Source organism: Amborella trichopoda, chromosome 5 (genome assembly GCF_054954075.1).
Source record: "Amborella trichopoda isolate Santa Cruz 75 chromosome 5, AtrichopodaSantaCruz75HAP2 v2.0, whole genome shotgun sequence".
NCBI lineage: Eukaryota > Viridiplantae > Streptophyta > Magnoliopsida > Amborellales > Amborellaceae > Amborella > Amborella trichopoda.
The window spans coordinates 8,194,062-8,216,638 of NC_142340.1; the positions used below are offsets into that span (position 1 = coordinate 8,194,062).

At 34.6% G+C, this 22,577-nt stretch overlaps 1 protein-coding gene across 1 annotated transcript; it reads left to right on the forward strand.

Moving 5' to 3' along the window:
- The first annotated feature begins 283 nt into the window (after positions 1 to 283).
- On the forward strand, positions 284 to 16,854 carry LOC18443749 (uncharacterized). Its single transcript, XM_006853931.4, has 7 exons — positions 284 to 579; positions 1,588 to 1,720; positions 8,432 to 8,535; positions 11,392 to 11,563; positions 13,131 to 13,271; positions 13,393 to 13,615; positions 14,078 to 16,854. Exons 1-7 carry the CDS (start codon positions 548 to 550, stop codon positions 16,663 to 16,665), a joined length of 3,393 nt encoding a protein of 1,130 aa, XP_006853993.2. The 5' UTR covers positions 284 to 547; the 3' UTR covers positions 16,666 to 16,854.
- Positions 16,855 to 22,577: the final 5,723 nt, after the last annotated feature.

The window sequence follows — 22,577 nt, forward strand, 5'->3', positions numbered from 1 at the left end:
TCCGATTTGGCCCACTTCGGTCTAATTCAGCCACCTTCGGCCGAAACATATAATTGTTTTTTCTTAATTATTTTTATTTTTTATTATTTTAATAATTTTTACATAAATATATGATTAATTTATATTAAATTTTTTCAATCTTCCAAAGCTTTCTTCCACATCAGTTTTTTTTTTCAAACAAATCAAAGAAAGCTCCAAAGAAAATCCCCTTATACAAACAACACCCAAATTTATTATCCTAAAAATTCTTTTGGACCTAATTTTACTAAAGGAAATGCTCTCGAGGGAGCATAGAATCATTCCACTATTTTTCATGCATTAAGCCAAATAGGAAGCTTCCAAGATGCGACTTTGTGAAATTTCTGAGACACTACAAATTGCTTTTACCTCTGAAACTTAGGTCTTGGTGATTAGTGTCTATACATATGCATCATATCTATCAAACATTTCTCCCTCTCACTTAATAAATCATCTTTTGATCTTCTCTCAATTCTCAACTGAAAATCAACAGCAGGCAAAAGGTTTTCAGATAATTCCATCTGAGAAAATGTTGAAGAAAAGCTTCAAACCTGGAAAATGGTGAGATTTCCTTTGAGAAACCCATACATAATTTCTTTCTTTTTTTTTTTTTTTTTTGCAACTTTTTGATATTCCTATGGATATTCATGTCCACGATCACTGATTGGGGTTAGAGTTTTCTCTATCTTGTTTTCCTTCTTTGCTGAATTTTCATTTCTCACTTTCTCTCTATTTATCTCTGTCGCCCCTTTTTTCTTATTTGCGGAGATCTATGGAGATTTCTATGAATTAGATTTCTCTGGTATGAATTATCTTCCGATGAATTGTGCGTTCTGGTTTATGTTAGTGAGGATAGTTTTGTGAATTGGTTTTTTCTTTTTGTTTTTTTTTATCCGTTTCTTTTTTTGTGAAATTGGGATCTGTATGAGGTCGGAGTAATGATGTTTCTTTATAATTTGTGCTTCTTTTCATGGATTTATTGGGAAATTTAGAACTCAAATATATTTTCTTTCTTGCTTTCTACAATTTCAGCTAAAAAACAGCTCTGCAACTTTTATTTTTAAATTACATTTTCTTTGGGCCATAGGATTTTCTGGTTCAATATAGTGACTGACTTCCATGGTGTTTGTTTATGCCTGTGACTTGGTTTTTTTTCTTTTTTGTTTTTTCAATTGTTGATTGATTTCTTGATTTCTTTGTCTTTTTCTCTTTACACCATTTATTGTTCTTTTAGTTTTTCATGAATACCTTTGCTTGGTTAGTGTGGGATTTGAGCCCCTCAACCTGGGGTCTTTGAATCATGAGCAAGTTTCTATTTTTGTAGATTTTTTAAGTGAATTAATTATAAAAAAATAGATTTTCTTTACATAATTGATTCTTTTTTTTTTCCTCTTTCTTTTTTCATGTATGCTTCTGCTTGACAAGTATAAGATTTGAACCCCTCAAACTGGGTCTTAGAACCATGAGCCAGTTTCTAACTTTGTAGGGGTTTTTTTTTTATGTAATTGATTATCAATTATAAAAAATTCAGAGTTTTGGTTCTTATTTGGTTATGATTTGTGGGTGCAGCAAGACGTCACTGAAGCTCGCCATTGCACGAATCAAGCTTATGAAGAACAAGAAAGGTGTTCAATTGAAGCAAATGAAGAGGGAATTAGCCCAGCTTCTCCAAGCTGGACAAGAGCAAAATGCTAGAATTCGGGTTAGTTTATTTCTTAAATCTCCAAGTTCAATCGTGTTAAATCAAATTCTATAGTGATTGTATACTTACAACTATCAAATTGGAAGTTAAGCATTTTATGTGAGTAAGCTGAGATGGCACCTAACATAGAATCTGAGAATCATTATTTCATATTCCACTGCTGGGTCATTTTTGTTGATCCATACCATTAAACATCATGTCTTTACCCTTAGTTACCAGTTACCTCTGTTGTTTCTTTTGCTTTTTATTTCAGTCCTAGTTTTCCTTTTGGTCGTATATGATCTGCTTTGTTTTTGTCTTAATTTGTCGAGGAACTTGGATGATTTGGAGAATATAGGCTTTGCAATTTTTATATTGTAAGGTTTAAGTGCATGAAGTTGTTGCTTCACTGTTAGTTTAAAATCCTATTCTTCCTTTAGTTAATTTTCCATGTTCCACTGAATTTGTTGGAGCCCTATATATTTAAGTGAGCCTCTTCTACTCCCTCCCAAACAAGCCAATGTACATTCTTTTGGAATATCTCTAGCGGGACAATGACACTCCATTGTGAAACTATCCTCCACAATGTTAGCTAATCTCTAGGGAAAGACCATCTTTTTCCCGGACCATCTGATTATGTCGAGTGTATCAATATTTATAATCAGAAGTTTGAGAAGTGACATAATCAGAAGTTTGAGAAGTGACAGAAGAAATTGTGGCCTACCTAAAGATATCTAACTAGTACTGCTTCATTCTTTAATTTCTCACACTGGCTGCTGTGAATGATACAATACATAGTTAAACAAACTGTAAATGCAACTTGGCTTTGGTTCGGAATGGGTCAAGTTATAGGTGGTCAGGGTGGCATGCGCCACAACATGATGTCTTGAGTTCCGTCCATTCCACGGGTAGGGGACATTTTCCCCACTGAATTATCCCCCTCCCCCCCCCTGCCCCCCAAAAAAAAAAAAAAAGCTCTGGTTGAAATCTAGTGAAATGCATCAATGAGTGAAGATTGTGTATGATATCTATTAAGTCATGCATCATGACTGAAAAGTTATACCATAGTCTGTTATAAAGTTGATCCTTCAAAATACTTGTTTAGCTAGATTGTCTCATGAAAAGGATAAGCTCCGCATGGTTGTTTATATGATTGGACACATTGATATAGGCTGATTCGAATGCTTTTTGTAAAGCCACAGTTACAATACGAGAAAAGTAAGCGGTTAAAACTTATGGCTCAAAGTGCAGGCTTTTTGTAGGCATCAGATAATGTTTATGGGAAAGCTTTCTATGTTCCCCCAACACATAGAAGTTCTATCCTCCCCCTTATCCAACCGTCCATTTTTGAATGGAGGGTTAAGATTGCCCCAATGGAGGGTTAAGATTGCCCCAATCACAATGTAACGTCTCTACACTGTTTTATTTTTAATTTTTTTTTCTATAAACTGTTTTGGCACCAAATTTTGGACGTCCATTCCTCTATTAAATTCGCACTAACGGAAAATATAAAAAAAATATTTTTAATAAAATAAAATGACCAAAATTCTCCTGAAAGTTTCGAGGGGTATTTTGGTCATTATTTTTTATCAAAAAATTACTGTTAATTTTTTTTTTATAGGTGCGCCTCAATGAGAAGATGGCACATAAAAAAGTTCATATTCAGAAAAAAAGTATTAAAAAAATTAAAAATAAAATACTTTGAGATGTCGGATCTAATATCAAATGGTGAGTGCTCTCTTGATAAAAAATGGACGGCTGGATGGTAGGGGTTGTAGGGGGAACATAGAAAGCTTTCCCAATGTTTATTGTGTCCCTCTTTTACACATCAGTTTTAGGTAAGGATTTGTCTAGTTATTGGCCACAGTCCATGAGGAAGGGACCATCTAGATACATTTAGGCTTTATGTTTTTTTATTACATCCTTTCAAAGAAGTGAACTTAAAAATTCTATTCTATAATTTCTTGTTCCAGAAAAAAGCAGTCTCCAAGATTGATCTTAGATGAGATAAGATGTTTTTTCTTAAAATCAACCATCATATGGGAATTTTTGGTATTGTGAATCCCTTTCTCCATTCGCATAACCTTTGACCTCAGTTTGGATCTAATTATTGATTTCCTAAGAATGGACATGTAACCATTCTTAACCTCTTTCCTTCTGTTGTTTTCTTCATTCTTCAAATATCTTATTTTCTCTAGTTATCTAATAGTTGAAGTTCCTGAGCTGAGCCCTTTCAACAGATTTGTTTTCTTGGTGTGTATTTTTTGAGAACTTCTTTGTTTCCATTTAAGATATCCTTTTATAAACTTAATTTTTTTTTTGAAAGTGTTAATTTATAAACTTAAATTTTATATGGAAACAAATTTGGCCCAGCTTTCAGCCTTTTTCATATGCCTTTTTGGACGCCAATTGTTTTTTTACACATCAAACCATTATGATACATGTCTTATTAATGGAAATAGATTCTTATTATGACAAGGAATCTTTATAGGATAATTAGGATTGCATATGTTTATATGTTTAAGGCCTTTTCACAAACAATATTATTGTATTCTGGCATTGCTTTGAAAATATAGACCAATTCTTAGTTCAGCAGCAGACTGCTTCAGTCTTGTTTCTCATAGATATAGAGTTTTTAATTTTCTATAGAAATGGATTTCTTCAAGCCCTTGATATGGAGTCTGACCTTGGAAGGCCTAAAATAGCTTTCCATTGACTTGCCTCTGTGTTATTCTGTTCTTCTAGGAAGTTTTTGTGTTTTCTTCGAGGAAATTATAACTCATTACCAAAAGATAGTAGCCTAGGACTTCTCTACTCTCTTAGAATCTATGTTACAAGGACAAAGATATGAGAATCTGTGTCTGACTTGGGTACAAAGAATGCTACTCAGTGAACTCACCTACTTGTATTTTGCAAAGTCCAGGATGATACATAACATCCGTACAAGTCCTTAAAACAGGAAGTGTATGCATATTTTCATATATGGAATTAATTTGTGAACTCTTGATAATAAAATTAGCCTAAAAAAGTAAAACTTGTAGGGTCCAAGAAATCATAGGCACGTGTTACAGAATGAACACTCATGTCTTATAATGCAGACACGTATGTCCATTGCTCAAAAAAGCGGACCACCCAGCGCTTAGGCGGTCTAGTAGGCCTGGGCCCATTGGCCAGGCCTAAGTGGCCAAACTAGGCAGCAGTCCCTGTACAGCCGCCTAGGCCGTACGGAACCCGCCTAGACGGGCGCTCAGTGCCCAGGGCTTGGGCCCCTCCTAGGGGCGGAGATTTTTTTTTTTGTATTGATTTTTTTTGAAACATCAAGGGTTTTAAGGATAGGTTTTATGTTCATTTGAAACCTAAACTCACAAGAACACATTTTAGAGAGAAAGAAACCTCAAGAAAACTAAATTTTGTGACTTTCATTGGATCGAAATGTTTTTCGAAGTTACGAAAAACGGATCCAACATCACCCAGGTAGATTTGATTTAGTTTTGGAGTTTTATAATCCTATTAGAGGGTCTTTTTTATTATTTTAGCACCAAAAAACATCTCAGAGGTGGGAGTTTGGGGTTCGAGCAACCCAAGTAAGTGCAAAACTTTATTTTTTAGATTGCTTGTTTTATTTTGAGATGTCTTCTTCAGGATCTAGTCGAAGTGGTGATCCGGGTTGGAAATATGGATATAACCTGAATCCAAATGATAAAAATTGCATAAAAATTGCAGTAGATGCAATTTTGTGAAAAAGATACAAAAGGTGGCATAAACTAGTTTAAGAAACATCTTACCGGTATTAAGGGGGATGTTGCCCCTTGTAAAAATGTTCCTGAAGCTATTAGAGAGGGGATTATACAATATATGAGTTATGTGAAACAAAAACAGGAATAAAATCTGTGTCATTTGAATAGATCTATTTCTGCTACTTCTAAAAGAAGTGATCCGGGTCGGAAATATGGTTATAACCCAAAACTAAACAATCAAAATTGCATAAGTTGTAATTTTTGTGAAAAAGATACCAATGAGGGTATTAATCGATTCAAGAAACACCTTGCTGGTATTAAAGGGAATGTTGCTTCTTGTAAAAAAGTTCCTGAAGCTATTTGGGATGAGATTAGACAACTTCTGAATTTAAAAGAACCAGAAAATGATGAAAATGAGCCTTGTTCTATGGCAATATCTTCTCCAAGTTCTTCTAAAAGTGGTGATCTGGGTTGGAAGTATGGTTATAACCCGAATGCGAGTGACAAAAATCGTATTAAATATAATTATTGTGGAAAGGATACTAATGGGGGCATTTACTGGTTTCCGATTTAAAAAACACCTTGCTGGTATTAAAGGGGATGGTGCCCCATATAAAAATTTTCCTGAGGCTACCAAGAGGAAATATACAATATTTGAGTTCAGGGAAGGACAAAAAGATAGAAAAGGGTAGAGCTGCCAAGACTCCTAGGGCCTCATCTATACATATTAGTAAGAGGGAGGTAGAAGAAGAGGAGGAGGGAGAGGCAGGTTTAGAAGAAATAGAGGAGGATAAGTATTATATTGAATAGGGAGATGACTCTGATGATGATGGCCTCGAATCTGATGCATACGATGAAGCTTACCCTATTCCTTCTGATGACGATGATGAATATGATGACTGAAGACTCTTAGTGTTGAGTGTTGACTGTTGTGTTGAGTGTTGACTATTGTGTCCTAGATTGTATATTTTTTGAATTTCTGTATATTTTCTTTTTCGTATTTTTAGTTTCTACTTTCTAGTTTCTAGTTCTACTATCTAACTTTTGTGTGTATTGTCTACAATGTATTAGACTATCAGTGTATGCTTGTATGGTTTTACTGTTTTAGCATTTTATGAAAATATGGATTATGGTCTTATGGATTATCAAAATTCTCTTCTGGACTTCTATCTTTTTTTCTTAACTGGGCTTATGGTCTTATGGATTATCAAAATTCTTATGGATTATGGTCTTATGGATTATCAAAATTCTAATGGATTAATCACTATCAGTCATCAGTTTTTTTTTTTTTTTTTCAAGTAGGCACTGGGCAGCCTGGACCCCCATGGCCGCCTGGGTGCCGCCTAGCGTTTTTTGAAACACTGCGTGTGCCTAACAATGAGGACACTTGTGCCTTGTTTTTCCAATCCTTGCATCCAAAAATGAAAAATTTCACCTTGCGTGTTGGACATGGATTTCCTATGTCATGTATCGACACACATTCCTAGTGTGATGGTGTGTCAGGCTCTCCTAAAGGCATGTTTTTACATAGCTCGATTTAAAACCCCAGTTTCCCTTGAGAAAGTACTCTTAAACCCATACAACCTTCTCTCATATTTCTTTTGTTTCTTATTCCATGTTTGATGGGGGTCTTTTTTTATTGTCTGGGGTAATGAGGAAAAGACACTAGAAAAAATTGATATGCAACCATTGGAGTTGTGGGGAAACTTTATATGCACTATGTTAACCTTTACATTATTGTGTATTTTAGTTATTTCCCTTTATAAATGATGAAAATACCCCTATTCAAGAACACAAGGCGATTTAGTGTCCAAGAACATTTGTGGTGTTATGTGTGTGTGCATGGGTTGGTGTATGCATAAGTGTACCATTGCCCGGCTTGGTATGTTATTTTGCTATTATAGAAGTTTCAAATTCAAAGACCTTCATTTGGAAATAAATAAACTTAAATTAAGAGAAATGATCTTGTAGAGAATTTGAGCTTTAGGTATTTTATAGAAAAGAGCAGGATCAATAGACGCTAGGCCCACTTCGAGATAAGATATGACTTGTACTATTTAACCTGGTTGGCAGGTTAACTGACAAACCTGCTTGGCTACGCAGTATTTATCCCCTACTTAAAAAGTGCCTGTCTCTTGTAGTTTTCTTCTCCCCATCTTTAGGTAATTCATCTGGATTTGTCATTTGCGACTATTCCTGGGCTTCCCATGGAAAATGGGATTTTGTTTCTTCCAGACTTCTCTCTCTCTCTCTCTCTCTCTCTCTCTCTCTCTCTCTCTCTCTCTCTCTAAAGGTACACAATGAAAATCCTCACTGGGATCTTGACACTCTCAAAAAGACCATAACAAGAGTTGCATTCGGTCTCATGAGAAAATCTCTAGATATAAGAAGCTACCAGTAATATTGCAGATGTGTGTAAAATAGGGTCAGTGGTCTCATTAATCAGATACAAACCTTGTAAATTAAAGTTTTTGCATCATTCTAACACGAGCATAACAGTAGGGTAAAAGTGGTATGTATCCAGTGGTTGTTGGTAACCTGTTTGGTCGATGGTTCTTTGGTTAACTAGTTTGAAACCATTGCCTCTTCCACTAGTGTTTCTGTTATTGTCTGCCATCCATCTGTTTTTTGTACCAATTGAGAACATATTAGTACCCATGAAAAATCTCTATATAAGTCATATTCTGAAAGCTTGCCTTGATACTTCATTTTGTGCATTGTATTTATGTTAATAAAATTTTATTAGACTTGAAAATCTTATTTAGATTTGAAAATTTTATACCCGGCATATGATAAATGCTTGAATCTTTATTTCTTATACCCGGCAGATGATAAATGCTTGAAATCTTTATTTCAATTTGAAGGTCTTGTATCTCATGTAAGTTGTATGATATGCTTTGATCTTTTAAGAGCACTTAGAATCGTTGAACCTAGGTTTGGGAATTACTTATTTCCAGTAGCAAATCATATGACTTAGACTTGTTTTGATTTTCAGGTTGAACATGTGATACGAGAGGAAAACACAATGGCAGCATATGATATCATTGAACTATTTTGTGAACTCATTGTAGCACGCTTGCCAATTATTGAGTCCCAAAAGTATGTAATTCCATACTCCTCTATCCAACTTTCACTGTCCAATTCCGTGTAATGGTTTCTGTTATCTTACTAAAATGCATGTTCAGAATAATTTACATAGTATTAAATCATTGATTTCTTCTATCGGCTTTGATTCGCTGGGGCAGCAAATACCCTCCAAAAAAGTTGGCCAAAGTCTATTTTGTTATATTATATCAATTTGGAAAAAAGGTCATCTCCTCTGAAACTCAATGCCTTAGAATCAGGAGTTTCAAATGATATTGAAATATTTGATATTTCATGTGTTCCTCCTGTTTTTTTTAAAGCTATTGGTAGCGATAGAATTTTATGAAGAGATACCATAGACAAGTTAACATATTAGTTGTATAAAAGACCTGAAAATTACTTGCATCACATATAACTAGGCTCCTGATTCTCATCAATGTAAGGAATGGCCTCTGGCAATGGTCCAATCCTTAAGTTGCTGCTAGAAATTTTCCTGTAGGAATGGTCATGTCAGTTTTGAGAGCAAAGGAACCACCTAAGAATGAGTTTTTGTGGAACTAAGGTCAGCCCTCTAGCAGAAGTGTAATTGGAGAAACCAACCTAACTGGACACTCTCTCTCATTCTTTCTCCCCCCCATAAGTCCTACATTTACTTGTATGGGCTTTAAACATCAGTGACCACTTATATGGAGAGGAGATTCATTCCTTTTTGGGACTTATTTTACACTCACTGAAACACTGGTTGTGGAAAAATAAGAATGCATGCTGAATACCTCGTAGCTTTTATGTACCAAAATACTCTAGAATTTAGGAAAGTTAAACAGAACTGATATAGACAAATCATAAGGTATGCCTGCAAATATATGGGCTTTTGTGACAAACTATCAAAATGAATGCAAGTTCACTTACTAACGGGGCATAATAGGACACTGCCGGAGTCTCTCACTCCAAATTTTCCCTTATAATCTATAACTATGAATTAAGGGCATGACACTCTGCTCTTAACTGGTTGTTGAACCAAGAAGGTAAACATGTGGAGGCTATATGTTTTGGTCCCCTGGAATATGGTTTTTAGTTTATGGACCACCCAAGATTATCACCTTATGAAAGAGCATATAGATAAGGATCATATAAATAAATGCTATTTAATATTGAGAGATTCATCGAACATCAGCCCCATTTTTTGTCCTAATTGCAAAATTCCCTTAAAAGACATGCCATAACGGGTCATTAATGGGTTAGAAATTGCTGGATGTGTAGTTTCCAATTTGCTTCTCCATCAATACAAAAGTACTTAGCTGAAAAAACCTATATGAGATATTGACAGTGTTTCAAAAAGTGCTAGGCTGCACCTAGGTGGTCTGGGGGGTCCAGGCCGCCCAGTGCCTAGGCGGGCGCCCAGAACTTGGGCGGCCCAATATAAATTCTTTTTTTTTGGGTTTTCCTCTCTCTAAAATAGACTCTAATAGGTTTTAGGTTTCAAATGAATCTAAAACCCACAATGCACTTTTAGTATTAAAAAATGACCAAAAAATACCTGCAACGAGGGGCATTTTCGCCCCTGGACGGCCGCCTAGGCGGATTCCTGGGCGCCTAGGCGGGCGCCCAGTGATATCTGTTTTTTTTGGGCGCTTCGCCTAGGCCCCCAGAACTGCCTAAGCGGCTGCCCAGGAGCTGGGCGATCCGCTTTTTGAAACACTGGATATTGGTATATTGATATACCAATGTCAACACCCAATGAGATATTGCTATTTTCAAACACAGATATCTCACTAGGTAAATTATCATGGTATTTGTATTTTTGAACACCAATATCTGCTAAGTCACCTTGTGAGATATGAGTACTTTTTAATACCATCTCACGGGTGTTAAATTCCACAAGACATTGATGTTTCCAACCCTACAACTAAAATGAATATATACATCTTTGGAATTTAAATAAAAATTAAAAACTAGAATAATTTTGTCCTCAATCGGTACCTTACTGGGCTTTTTGCATGTAATGTAAAGGGAATGAGTGAAATTTTAGATAGTCAATCTCTCGGGAGTGTTTTGATAAATTTTCCTTTAATTTTATTAAGTAGCATTTGTTGTGTTTGAAAATAAATATTTGCGATTCGAATGCCAATATCTCACTAGGTCACCCTCATAGGGTGTTTAGAGTGAGATGCTGGTATTTTAAAATCGCATATGTTTTCTAAAATCCACTTCATTTTTTATGTAGGGGCAAATTTGGAGATCGCCTCTTCATCAATGTGTGACATGTTATAATATGTAGTTGACGTGTACTTTGATGGGCTTTTCAGAAGTAGTACAGAGGGAAGGAGTGAAATGATAAATAGTGAATCTCTTGGTAGTGCATTGATAAAATTTACCTTTAATTTTACTAAGTAGCATTAGTTGTGTTTGAAACTTTAGAGCTTTTCCGCCATTTAAAGCAGCCTATGATGCAATTTATAAAAGCAAATTAACAGTAGATAAACGTATAAAATGGAGGCCACTACAATATACAATGCCAAGTACATGGGATGGAAGTGCCGCTGAGAAACATTCTAGTAAATCCTTATTTAGCTAGAGTGCCCGCAACCTAATTAGCCTCCATAAAACATGTGAGGATAAAAATCAAATGATTCCCATATAGAGAATTCATATTAGGGGAGGAGTGAAGAATTTATGGAGTTTCTTAACTCCCACCGCCAACCCACCTAGAATAACATTTTATAATCTGTATACTTAGATGTTTGCTGATTCTTATATTTGAGCCTGCAATTGTTTACTGCTAATTTTTTATCCCTATTGTCTTTCTTTGTTATCCCTGTTGTCTTTCCTTTGTAAACTAATTATCATTTATTATCTCTTTACCCCATTCAGGCATTGCCCCATTGACTTGAAGGAAGCTATTGCCAGTCTAGCATTTGCTTCTCCAAGATGTGCGGATATACCAGAATTGCTAGATGTACAGAAGCATTTTGCAGCAAAGTATGGGAAAGATTTTATTTCATCTTCCCTTGAGCTGCGACCAGGTTGTGGAGTAAACTGCACAGTAAGAGAAGCTTTATAATAACTCTTGTAACTGTCACTCTAATGTTTATTTTCTACTTGAGAAAATGATGTGGGAAAGGAAACAAAATATGCAAGAATTGCGTCTCTCATGGTTCGGATCTAATTCAACCTAAAAGAAAAAAAAAATGAAGTTTTAGTATTGAGTGTCAACTGAGAAAAATGCACAAAACTAAATAAAAAATTGGGACACGGAAGTTGGGGGACTGAGAGAGTAAATAAAATCTGTATCTTTTGTGGAAAAGAGATTGCCAAAAGTTTGGATTTATATCATTGTTGTTAAAACTGGACTGGTCGCTGAACCGGTGAAGGCACCGGTCTGGTCAGATCAGTCAAATAAATAGATAAATAAACAGAAAAATACATGAAATTTAAAAATTATATAAACTTTAGGAATACCAGAAAAAAAAAGAAAATTCAGAAAAATTTAAAAATTGTTGGAACAAACATTGAATCATAACACGTCATATGTGCATATCTCAATCAATTCTCATGATGAACTCCAGTAACTCATCAAACAACATTTTCCAGAATTGCATTTTGGCATTAAAGAAAAAAAAAAGTATGAAAAAATAATTTTTTCACATAAAAATAAAATAAATGGCAATACTATCCATAATATGGAATAAATTTTGTCTACCATTGAAGTGTTAAAAAGCCAAAGATAAAATATAAAAGAAAATCAAAACAAAAACCACAAAGAACCTCATATTTATAGTAAAAAATGAGTATAAGCTACCGTATAACCAAAAACCAACAATGGTAGGCTTACTAAAGCGTAAGCAACCATTAAGTTGAATACAAAAACAACATTTTGCTTAGATTTTGAACAAAAGAAAGAAAGCAAAAATCATTTCCTGCAAAAACCCTGAACTCAAAATTTTTTCTATTTATGCAAATATAAAACAAACAATCCAAAAACAGAGTTTAATAAATTTACTTTTTTGTTGAAATAGGGCAGATTGCTCTGCGGTATCCTCCCAAATAGTTGCTGGATTTTTGTGAAAGAATTGGGAGCTTTACCCCTTTCTTATTTTTTTTATTTTTAATTTTAATTTTTTTGGTGGGGGTGGAGTGGGGGAGGGGGGGGGGGGGGGAGAGGGAGAGTAAAAATCGCCTAAGCAGCTCTTTCTCGCTAAAAATTTACTTCGGTATGAAATCTTCTATTTCCCTCAGAGAGAAATTCTCTGATTTATATCTCGACAGCAATTCTGGTTTCTAAAGCGGAAAATAACTGTTGCTTTTCATTTATATTTTTAATTATATATGCGTCTAAAACCTTTCCTTATTTAAAATAATGTATGGGAGGGAGGTAGGTGTCATGTACTTGTAAGCAATGATTTGCACAGGTGTGCGCACGCATGCATGCACACACACACACACCTACAAAGAAAAGGCGGAGGTGGGGTGAGGGGTAGGGGACTGGGAAGGCAGGGCATGATTGAATGTTTGATCTTCATGGACATGGATACAAGATTTTCTCTCTGTGTGCTTTCCAAAAGTTCCATTTCATGTTTATAATTTTCTTTATGTTAATCATGAAAATCCAGATGATTGAAAAACTGTCTGTAAGAGCCCCAAATGGTGAGACCAAAATTAAGATTTTGACTGCAATAGCCAAGGAGCATAACATTGACTGGGACCCTGCTGCAGCTGAGGAGCAAATTATTAAAACTCATGAAGACTTGCTTGTAAGTTTTCATGGAAGTAGCTTGACTGTCTTTCCCGGTTAGAATTCAAATGAAATGCATACTTATCTGAAAAAGTTTAATATTTTTCCTACTCACTACATTCATCATCTTGATTGGGCAGGTTGGATCAAACAAGTTTGTAAGTTCTGCTAATGTCTCTGTTCAACCATCAGATCTTGAGTTCCCATCCCCTCCAACTCAAAAGCCAGTACCAGCATCACAATTGCCCCAGGATGAGGCGAGAAAATCACCTGCCAGTTCTGAAACTTTTCGTTCTGGTGAAACGATGTCTCCTCACAGTACCATGCGTAGCGACCCGCCTCCTACTGAACCAAGGCCTCCAGGTAATAAATGGGGGACTTCAAAGTGGCATTTTGTTATTTGATGTATGTGTGTTAAGGAACCCCACCCCCCCGCCCCACCTTTCTCTCTATCTGTTGTGTGTGTCCAAATGCGTCCACATGCCAACTATCACAGGAACAGTTTCTCTTCTTTTTCGTCTCCAAGTTTTCCCTTTCTCCATAGATTTCCTTTTCTTTCTTAACCTGCCCATTACAGGCAAAAATGTCCTTGTGGACAATACACCAACCAAGAAGCCTCCCCTATCTTAGACCATGTTCAAGTGTAGTCCTATATCCTGCAGGTTCTTCTTTCTCCATTGGTGGTGTGCATCCACATGACTGTGTGGACATGCACATATACCCGTGTGGAGAGAGAGGGAGGGAGGGAGGGAGGGAGAGAGAGGGAGGGAGGTAGTATTCACATTTTCATCTCAATCTCGCTCGTGCTATCCCTGGTTTATGCAGATAATAGAAGTGAAATTAGAGAATCCAGATTCTCATCTTTCGAGGAGGGGAACAAAACTTCATTGAACCGCCATGGATGGAACATGGAATTCAAGGATGCAGCATCTGCTGCCCATGCAGCTGCCGAATCAGCAGAGAGAGCGAGCATAGCTGCTCGTGCTGCTGCCGAGCTCTCTATTCGTCCTAGAACTCAGCACCCTATGGAACCATATGCCCAAACAACTTCCTCTACAATCAATCTTTCTAACCAATGGGGGCAGAGAGAGAATGAGAATATTGGTAATGAAAGTGTTGCTAGAAGTCATAGCAAATCTAGCTCCCATGGCTCTAGTTCAAGTATTACTGAAGATGACATTCATACTCAAAACATAGATGTTCTTTACCGAAAACCCTTTTCGGGTATGAAACCTGGCTGCAGTAAACCTGAGGTGGATGAAATGAACGAATATAGAGAGGGCAAGAGTGAAAGTGGGTCTCAGTCCTCTCAGCCTAGTTTCACTAATGATTATGGGCATGGGAAATATCCTAAAGAAGCTGAACAATCTTCCTTTATATCTAGTATCCCTGATGATGGCTATCCTAAAGAAGCTGAACAATCTTCCTTTATATCTAGTATCCCTGATGATGGCTATCCTAAAGAAACTCAACAATCTTTCTCTAGTTTCAGTAATCCTGATTATGGACATAGAGATTATGCTGAAGAAACTCAACAACCTTCTTCAAGTTTCAGTAAGCGTGATTATGGACATGAAAATTACGCTAAAGACACTGAACAACCTCCCTCTAGTTTCAATGACCCTGATTATGGGCATGAAAGCTACTCTAAAGACACTCAACAACCTCACGATCATTTCATTACCCATTATGGACATGGAAGTTACCCTCCAGAAACTCAACAACCTTCACCTCGATTCAGTACCTCGGATTATGGACATAAAGATTATCCAAAAGAAACTCAACAGCCTTCTTCAGTTGATCACTCATCTGTGGTTTTCGATGATTCCAGTTCAGAAAGTGATGCACATATCATACCAGAGGGGAATGACAGTTATAAATTTGATTATGACAAATTTGATCAAGGAAAGCTATCTCCTACTCTCTCCCTGGATTCAGAATCGCGAGGCCTAAAGGACCAGAAGGGTGCATATTCAGGAAGTTCTCCTTTTCATTCTCTGGATTCTGACATTTGGGGTCCCAAAGAACAGATGGCTGGATATTCAGGGAGTTCTATTCACTCTCAAAATTCAGACCCTTGGGGGCCGAAGGAGCAGATGGCTGGATATTCTAGTCAGAGAAACACCCATCTTAAAATGGATTCTGCTGGAAACGAAAATTCTCCTTTTGAGCCATCTCACATCACTCCAAAACCTGAAATTAAGCGACCATCTAGGGATCGGTCCCCTGTGGTTTTTGATGACTCAGATGCAATGAGTTCTGAGAGTGAAGAGGAAGTTCATATGTATAAGCCAGGTGAAGAAATGGAAGCCAAAGGCCCCAAGGAAACATTGGAGGACAAGGGCTCTAGCAAGAGAGAGAGCTTAGAGAGCGAGGGTGAGCTGAAACTGGGAAAAGTAGTGGGTGGCCTGAGGAACAAGCCTTTTGTTCGGCCCCCATATGTAAAGCCTCCCGTGAACACTGATAAACCAGCTTCTATAGACTCTCCCAAGACTTTTACTTCCTCAGAAAAAGCTCATAACCAGGATAGAGAGCACAAGAATTCACAGGCCGGATCTTTCAAGAGAAAAACCAAACTCAGTGCTCCTCGAGTTCCTAATTATTTTGATTCAGAGAGCGAAGATTCCGAATCTGAATCCTTCATTAGACCTGTCGAAGTTAAGAGTTTTACTGGTGGAAAGATTTCTCATAGGACTGCACGGTCGAGGGATTCACAATTAAAACCCAGCGACCAACCTGGGAGCAAACAAGAGTTGTCTTATGCTGGAGATTCTATTTTGAGTAGCAGTAGTTTGAGAAAAAATTTCAATCAGCCTAATCCATCTGTTTGGGTTGCACAGGACGTGGTGGGTTCTAGTGATAACGTGAGAACAAGATTATCGCAGGTTAATCTTTCAGCTGAACAGCCTCTAAGGCCTCTGCCTGAGAGAGAATATGCAGAGAAGGAAACTATGAAACCATATTCTTCTAGTGAGAGAAAGAGTTCTAGTGTGGCAAACCGAACATCGCAACTGTATCCAGGCGAACAGCCTGTAAAGAAACCATATACATCTAGTGAGAAAAAGAGTTCTACTGTGGCAAACCAAACGTCGCAACTGTATCCAGGCGAACAGCCTGTAAAGCCTCTACCTGAAAGTAAGTACGCAGAGGCCAGGGAAGCGCCAAATCCATCGAATTATAGTGAGAGAAAGAGTAGTAGTGCGAGAAACAGGCCATCCCAATTGAATGAACAGCCTGCGATGCCTGTGCCTGAGAAGAAGGTTACTGAGACCAAAAAAAGTTCAAAACCATCGGGCTCTAGTGAGAAAGTTGAACCCGCCAGAGTTTCTTCGCATGTCCACCCAAAGTTACCTGACTATGACAAACTAGCTGCACAGTTTGAGTCACTGAGAAAAGACCGGCGTTCATCTTAGAACGGTTTCTGTTTGTCTTAGATCTATCGTGAGAATTTGAGTTTTAATAATCAGTTCGTCATGGCATGTTAGTCAATTGCACCTTCATGACCAAGTGTCAGTCAATTGCACCTTCATGATCAAGTGGGAGACACTGGCTTGATTTTTTTTATATAAAATAAGAGTCCTAACTTGGAGTTGGTCTTATAATTTTTTGGCTTTTTATGCATAAAGTAGCCACTCTCGGGATTCAAATCCATGCTCTTGTGTTGCCTACCCGAGCTTTTTACCGTCACACAAGTGATGGCCCCTTGTGTAATAATTTATATTAAATAATTTTTATAAATTTTATTATGTAATAATTTATATTTATTTTATAAAAAACTTGTAAAGAAGAAAATATCTACAGTGAATAACCTACAACCAGCCTGATTTTTCAAAGGAAGTTTTTTCACCCAAGTGGTTGAGGAAATGCATACATTGATGGAATGTAGATAACAACTTGGGAGAGGTTTGCAGTTAAGGAGGGACTGGAGATAATGATTATTAGTGGGATAACGCACATTGCAGGAAGAAATACAATATAAGAATAAAGAAATATTCAAAAGGAAAAATAAATTATCAATATAATTTGCATATAGTTATACGTGGTTAAACTGTATTGGAAAAGGAAAATAAAATTATAATGGACATGAATTCAAAATATCAAAATATTATATTTTAAAAATAAAACATTGTGAAGTATTTCATTTTTTCTGACAGGTAAGTAATTGTTGAGTATTTCTTTCCGAGCATATATGCTATGCGCCCTCGATAGCATAGTTTACTTCTACTCCGTCGGTCAGAAGTCTTACTTGGGAGGATTTCTTCAATATGAAACTTTGTGAACTACTTAAGAAGTACTAAATGAATATTCTAAAATAATAATAATAATAATATAAAAAAAAATGAGTTTTCTAATATTTAGATCTCATCAACTAAAAGGTGGATGGTTTCAATCTCAAAACATTATTTTTCTTTATTGCATAGAGGGTACAATTAGGAAATGTTTTTTATTGAGGTTAATCTATGTTTGAAGATGGTACACCAAAATTTGTGGTCCTAAAATTATTGGTTTTACCTGAGGGGGTAAATGGACAATCTACTCCCCATGGGAGTAGAATATCTTTTGGCTTTTTGAATTATAAGATTTAATTTTTTGAGTACTTAATGAGAAAAAAATTATTTAAATTCACTGGAAGAGCTTAGTTCAATTGAAAAACCTTCAATTAGATCATCTCTACCTCAAGATATATGGAGATGAGAAAAAAATAGATTTCAAATTTTGGAAATAATACATCTTATGATGTATTATTTCAACCGTCTATTTTCAAGATGTTCAAGTATTGATAGATCTGCTCGATTTACTCTATTTTTAATCTTTAAAATTTACAGTTAGAGCTTAAAATAAATTTTCAGACCATCAAAAAAATTTCTGATACCGAAACAATATATTTTAGCAATATTTAATGATGCGCCTTACTTTGATTGGTTAGGGCCCAGTCTTATATAAACTACACCTATTTAATAATTCATTGCCAAAAAATTAGAAATTGCTGCAAATTGGGTCTAAAGGACAAAAAAGACAAAAATTTAGTGAAAAGAATAACTTATTTACAAGTATCTAAGAGTTCTTAAAAAGAATAAATGTATTTAAGTTTTTTTGAAAGCTCTTCTCATGAGCTTGAAAAAAATAAAGAAAACAATTGCAAAATTCATGACTTGTAATGTAAATTACTCAGGCGTTCCAGTAAATATAAAAATATTCATATTATACTGCTAATAATGTGATGATGATGATAACCCAAATGATTGCTTACTCTGCATGTGTATACTATCCATCTATTCCCTAGGATAAAACTTGCATTAGAAATATACATTATATCCCAAATTCTGGGGATGTGATCTCTAGACAACCAACCTCAAAAAAAAAAAAAAAACTCCTACTCCCTATATGCCTAAAAAGAATGGCATCCAAAGATTGCACACTACAACTATTTAATTTTTGAAAGGAATGTTCAAGAACTCAAAATTCAAAATTTTCTTTTGAAAATAATCATTTAGTTATAATTAAATGTATTTCAAAATTTCAAATAAAAAAGAAAAAAAAATCTCCTGAGTAAGTTTTGTGCCCTGGGAAGTAAATATATAGTATGCTCCTAAGGGAGCATATTATACATGCTCTAATAATAATAATAATAATAATAATAATAATAATAATAATAATAATAATAATAATAATAGTAATCATCATCATCATCATCATCAAATTGGATTAGTCAAATATATTTAATGGAGAATATTAATATTAATATAGTTTTATTGTAATGTACTTATAAAGTTGAGGTTCTAAACAATCAAAGTAAGGTGCATCTTGAAATAGCGTCGAAAGATGTTATTTCCTTACTGAAAATTGTTGTGATGACTTGAAAATTGACTTTCACATCTTATTATAAAATTTAAAGCTTAAAAACTAGTGTACATCGAGCAAATCTATCAACACTTGATAATCTTAAAAATTGATAATTCATAAAATATACTAGGGGAAATTATAGATACCACAAAAAAAGTTTCGGTCCGGCACAAAAACGTGCTGGACCGCATTGGATTCTAGTTACTTTCACATGCCCACAAGGCGGTCCAATACACTTTTGTTCGGGATCGAAGAACTTTTTGCAATCCATCATGTTTTTGTGCCAGACCGAAATTTTTTTGTGGTCCGGCGAGCATGTGAGTGGTAGAGGTAGAGAGAGAAAAATTGAGGGAGGGTAAAGAGAGAGAGATAGAGAGAGAGAGGGTAGAGAGAAAGATAGATAGAGAGAGAAAGGGTGACGGAGGGTAGAGAGAAAGAATAAGGGAGGGTAGAGAGAGATAGAGTGAGGAAGGTTAGAGAGAGAGAGAAAAAGTGTGAGGGAGGTTAGAGAGAGATAGAAAGAGAATAGGGTAGAGAGAGGATTGGTGAGAGTTTTTTTTGGTAACTAGAGAGTGCGAGAGTTTGTGAGAGAGAAATATAAAAAAAATATGTTGAAAAAAGAAGAGAGGGAACAAAAATGGCATTTTGGTCTCAAAATGCTTTGACTATTTGAGTGGGCAGGTAAATACAAGAAAAAGTAAGGTTGGAGTTTAAGGATAGGATGTGTAGAAAGTTGAAATTCGAGGGATATCTATAAATTTCCCAATATATTACATGATACACCGTTTCCAAGACTCAATCCATTTTTTCTAATAGTCATACCTTTTGAGGTCGAGATGATTGATTTGATGATTTTTTAGTATTCAATTTTATTTTATTTTTGAAAATAATCATCTAGTTATAATTAGATGAATCTTGAAATTTTTAAATAAAAAAAGGAAAAAAAAAAGGAAAAACTTCTTTAGTGTTTTGTCCAAGAGAATAAATGTATAATATACTCACCAAGGGAGCATAGTATGTGTGCTCTATATAAATATTAATTAGTGTAATGTTTATAATGGTGTAATGTTTATACCACTATACTATTAAAAAATATAATTTATTTATGGGAAAGTATATAATGAGATCATTTACCTTTGATACAAGATGACCACAATTCATTTTGGCCATTGGATGTGAAATTGAGTAGTTGCATTTATTTCATTGACCAAATCAAAGTTCGAAAGATTTTTTTCTAACTTTGTCACACACCCAAGCTATCAGATTTTACATCGAATGGTTGTAAGTAATTGTGATCCCCCTATACCAAAGGTAAATGGTCACATTGTATACAATCCCTCTATTTATACAATATAATGTAATTTATTATAATATTAAATGAATGATAATAAGTATTATAATTATATTTGTAATAAATAATGTAGTTAATAATCAATCACGAATAATGTCACCATTAACACACCCTTGATATTAACATTATTACTAGCATAAAAAATATTGGCATTATGAATATTATTAAGATGTCCAGGTTAATGAACATTATTAGCATTATTGTTAAATAAATTATTACTTGCTAACCTTAAAGTTATAATTTATAATTACATGTAATAATAATATTTACCCTAATTATTTCATTTAAAAATTATTATAGACACCCATTATTAACATTATTAATTTTCTTGTAGATTTTATTACATTAGTTGAATAACATTTATTGGTTTATGATTGAATTTATATGAATAATGAAATTTTGTACATTATTAATTTACAATTTTTTGAACATTTATTGTTATTTAGCAAATAATTATTAGATAACATAATATATTTTGTTAAGTATGTAGGTTTTAAATTCTTGTTGATAAGGACGAAATAAAAAATTCTCCAAAAAATTTAAGGAGTAATTATCTTGCAAAATTTGTTATTAAATTAAAAATATTGATAAAAAGATTCATCTTGAATAGGTGATAGCAGTGCCATAAAGAAGACAGAATGAACATGCCCAAAACATGTCAACAACTGCTGGAAGAAGTCCAACATAAATAATTAAAAACCAAATATAATTAAGTCCCAAATATCGAATAGTTCTAAATTAAAGAAATGATAATATTTATATTTCATAAACACAAAATAATGGAGCAGGATTGAAGAAAGAGAGGCGGGGGCAGAGGGAGGGAGAGAGTGCGTGTAATTATTTGTTTTAATATGTCAAAAGGTATTATACTCCCTTGGAAATATACTGTCCATGTACTCCCTTGAGTAAAATTTTAAGTCCCGATTTTTGGGGATATAACATCTTCAACTATTCTATTAACCTCAACAAATCTTTTTTTTTTTTTTTTTTTCTAATTGTACCCTCTACGTAGCTAAAAATAATAAGGTCTCAAGATTGAATTGAGACCGTCCAATTTTTAAACGGTTAGTTTTAAGGCCTTGAAAAAATCTTTTTAATTAGGTCTTTTGACTGAGGGAGTAAAAATGAACTATGGTCCCAAAAAAACAATAATAGACGTGCCGTTTGATATTATTTATGAGTTGGAAAATAATTCGCTTTAGAGAGAGAGAGTATTAATTTTGAGGACCATGCTTCTATTGCTCCAAATTGTGAAAGCCACAAAGTTGAGAGCGAGAGAAACCATAATAAAAACGTATATATATATATATATATATATATATATATATATATATATATATATATATATAAAAGAAAAGTCTTCCCAACATCTATAGGCGAAAATGAACAGTGATTTCACCTACTTTCATCACCGTCCAAAGTTCATCGTATAGACACGATTATCTGATAGTGTTTCATTTTTTATTTTTTTTATACAAATCAAAACGGCCTAAAATTTGGTGCGTGTGTACATCTTAGTGAGGCACGCCTAATAAAAATACAAAAACAGTAATTCTCAGAAAAAATTAACCAAAATACCTTCGAAACATTTTGGCAATATTTTAGTCAATGTTTTTCATGTAAACTATTTTTTTGATATTTTTCGTACATTCACCTATTTTTGATGAACATACGTTCCAAATTTGTAAAAACCAATGAAAAATAAAACACTACCGGACAATTATGATCGTGCGATGAACTTTCGACGGTAATGAAGGTCGGCGAAATCACTGTTCACTTTCACCCATAGGCGTTTTGTAATATCTTCCTTATATATATATATATATATATATATATATATATATATATATATATATATATATATATATATATATATATATATATATATATATATATATGTCATCACCGTCCAAAGTTCATCGCATGGTCATGCGATTGTCCGGTAGTGTTTTATGTTTCATTTTTTTTTTACAAATTTGAACGATATGAAGTTTGGACCCTGTGTTCATAAAAAATAAGCGAATCTATCAAAAATATATAAAAAAAATATTTTACATGAAATAAATAGACAAAAATACCTCCAAAATATTTCAGGGGTATTTTGGTCAATTATTTTGTGAATTATTTTTT

Excerpts from the sequence above, each read along its gene's own strand:
- LOC18443749 (XM_006853931.4), top strand. The coding sequence starts at position 548 with ATGTTGAAGAAAAGCTTCAAACCTGGAAAATG. Across the intron at positions 1,721-8,431 it reads AGCAAAATGCTAGAATTCGG|GTTGAACATGTGATACGAGA; the intron begins GTTAGTTTATTT and ends TTTGATTTTCAG. Across the intron at positions 13,616-14,077 it reads TACTGAACCAAGGCCTCCAG|ATAATAGAAGTGAAATTAGA; the intron begins GTAATAAATGGG and ends TGGTTTATGCAG.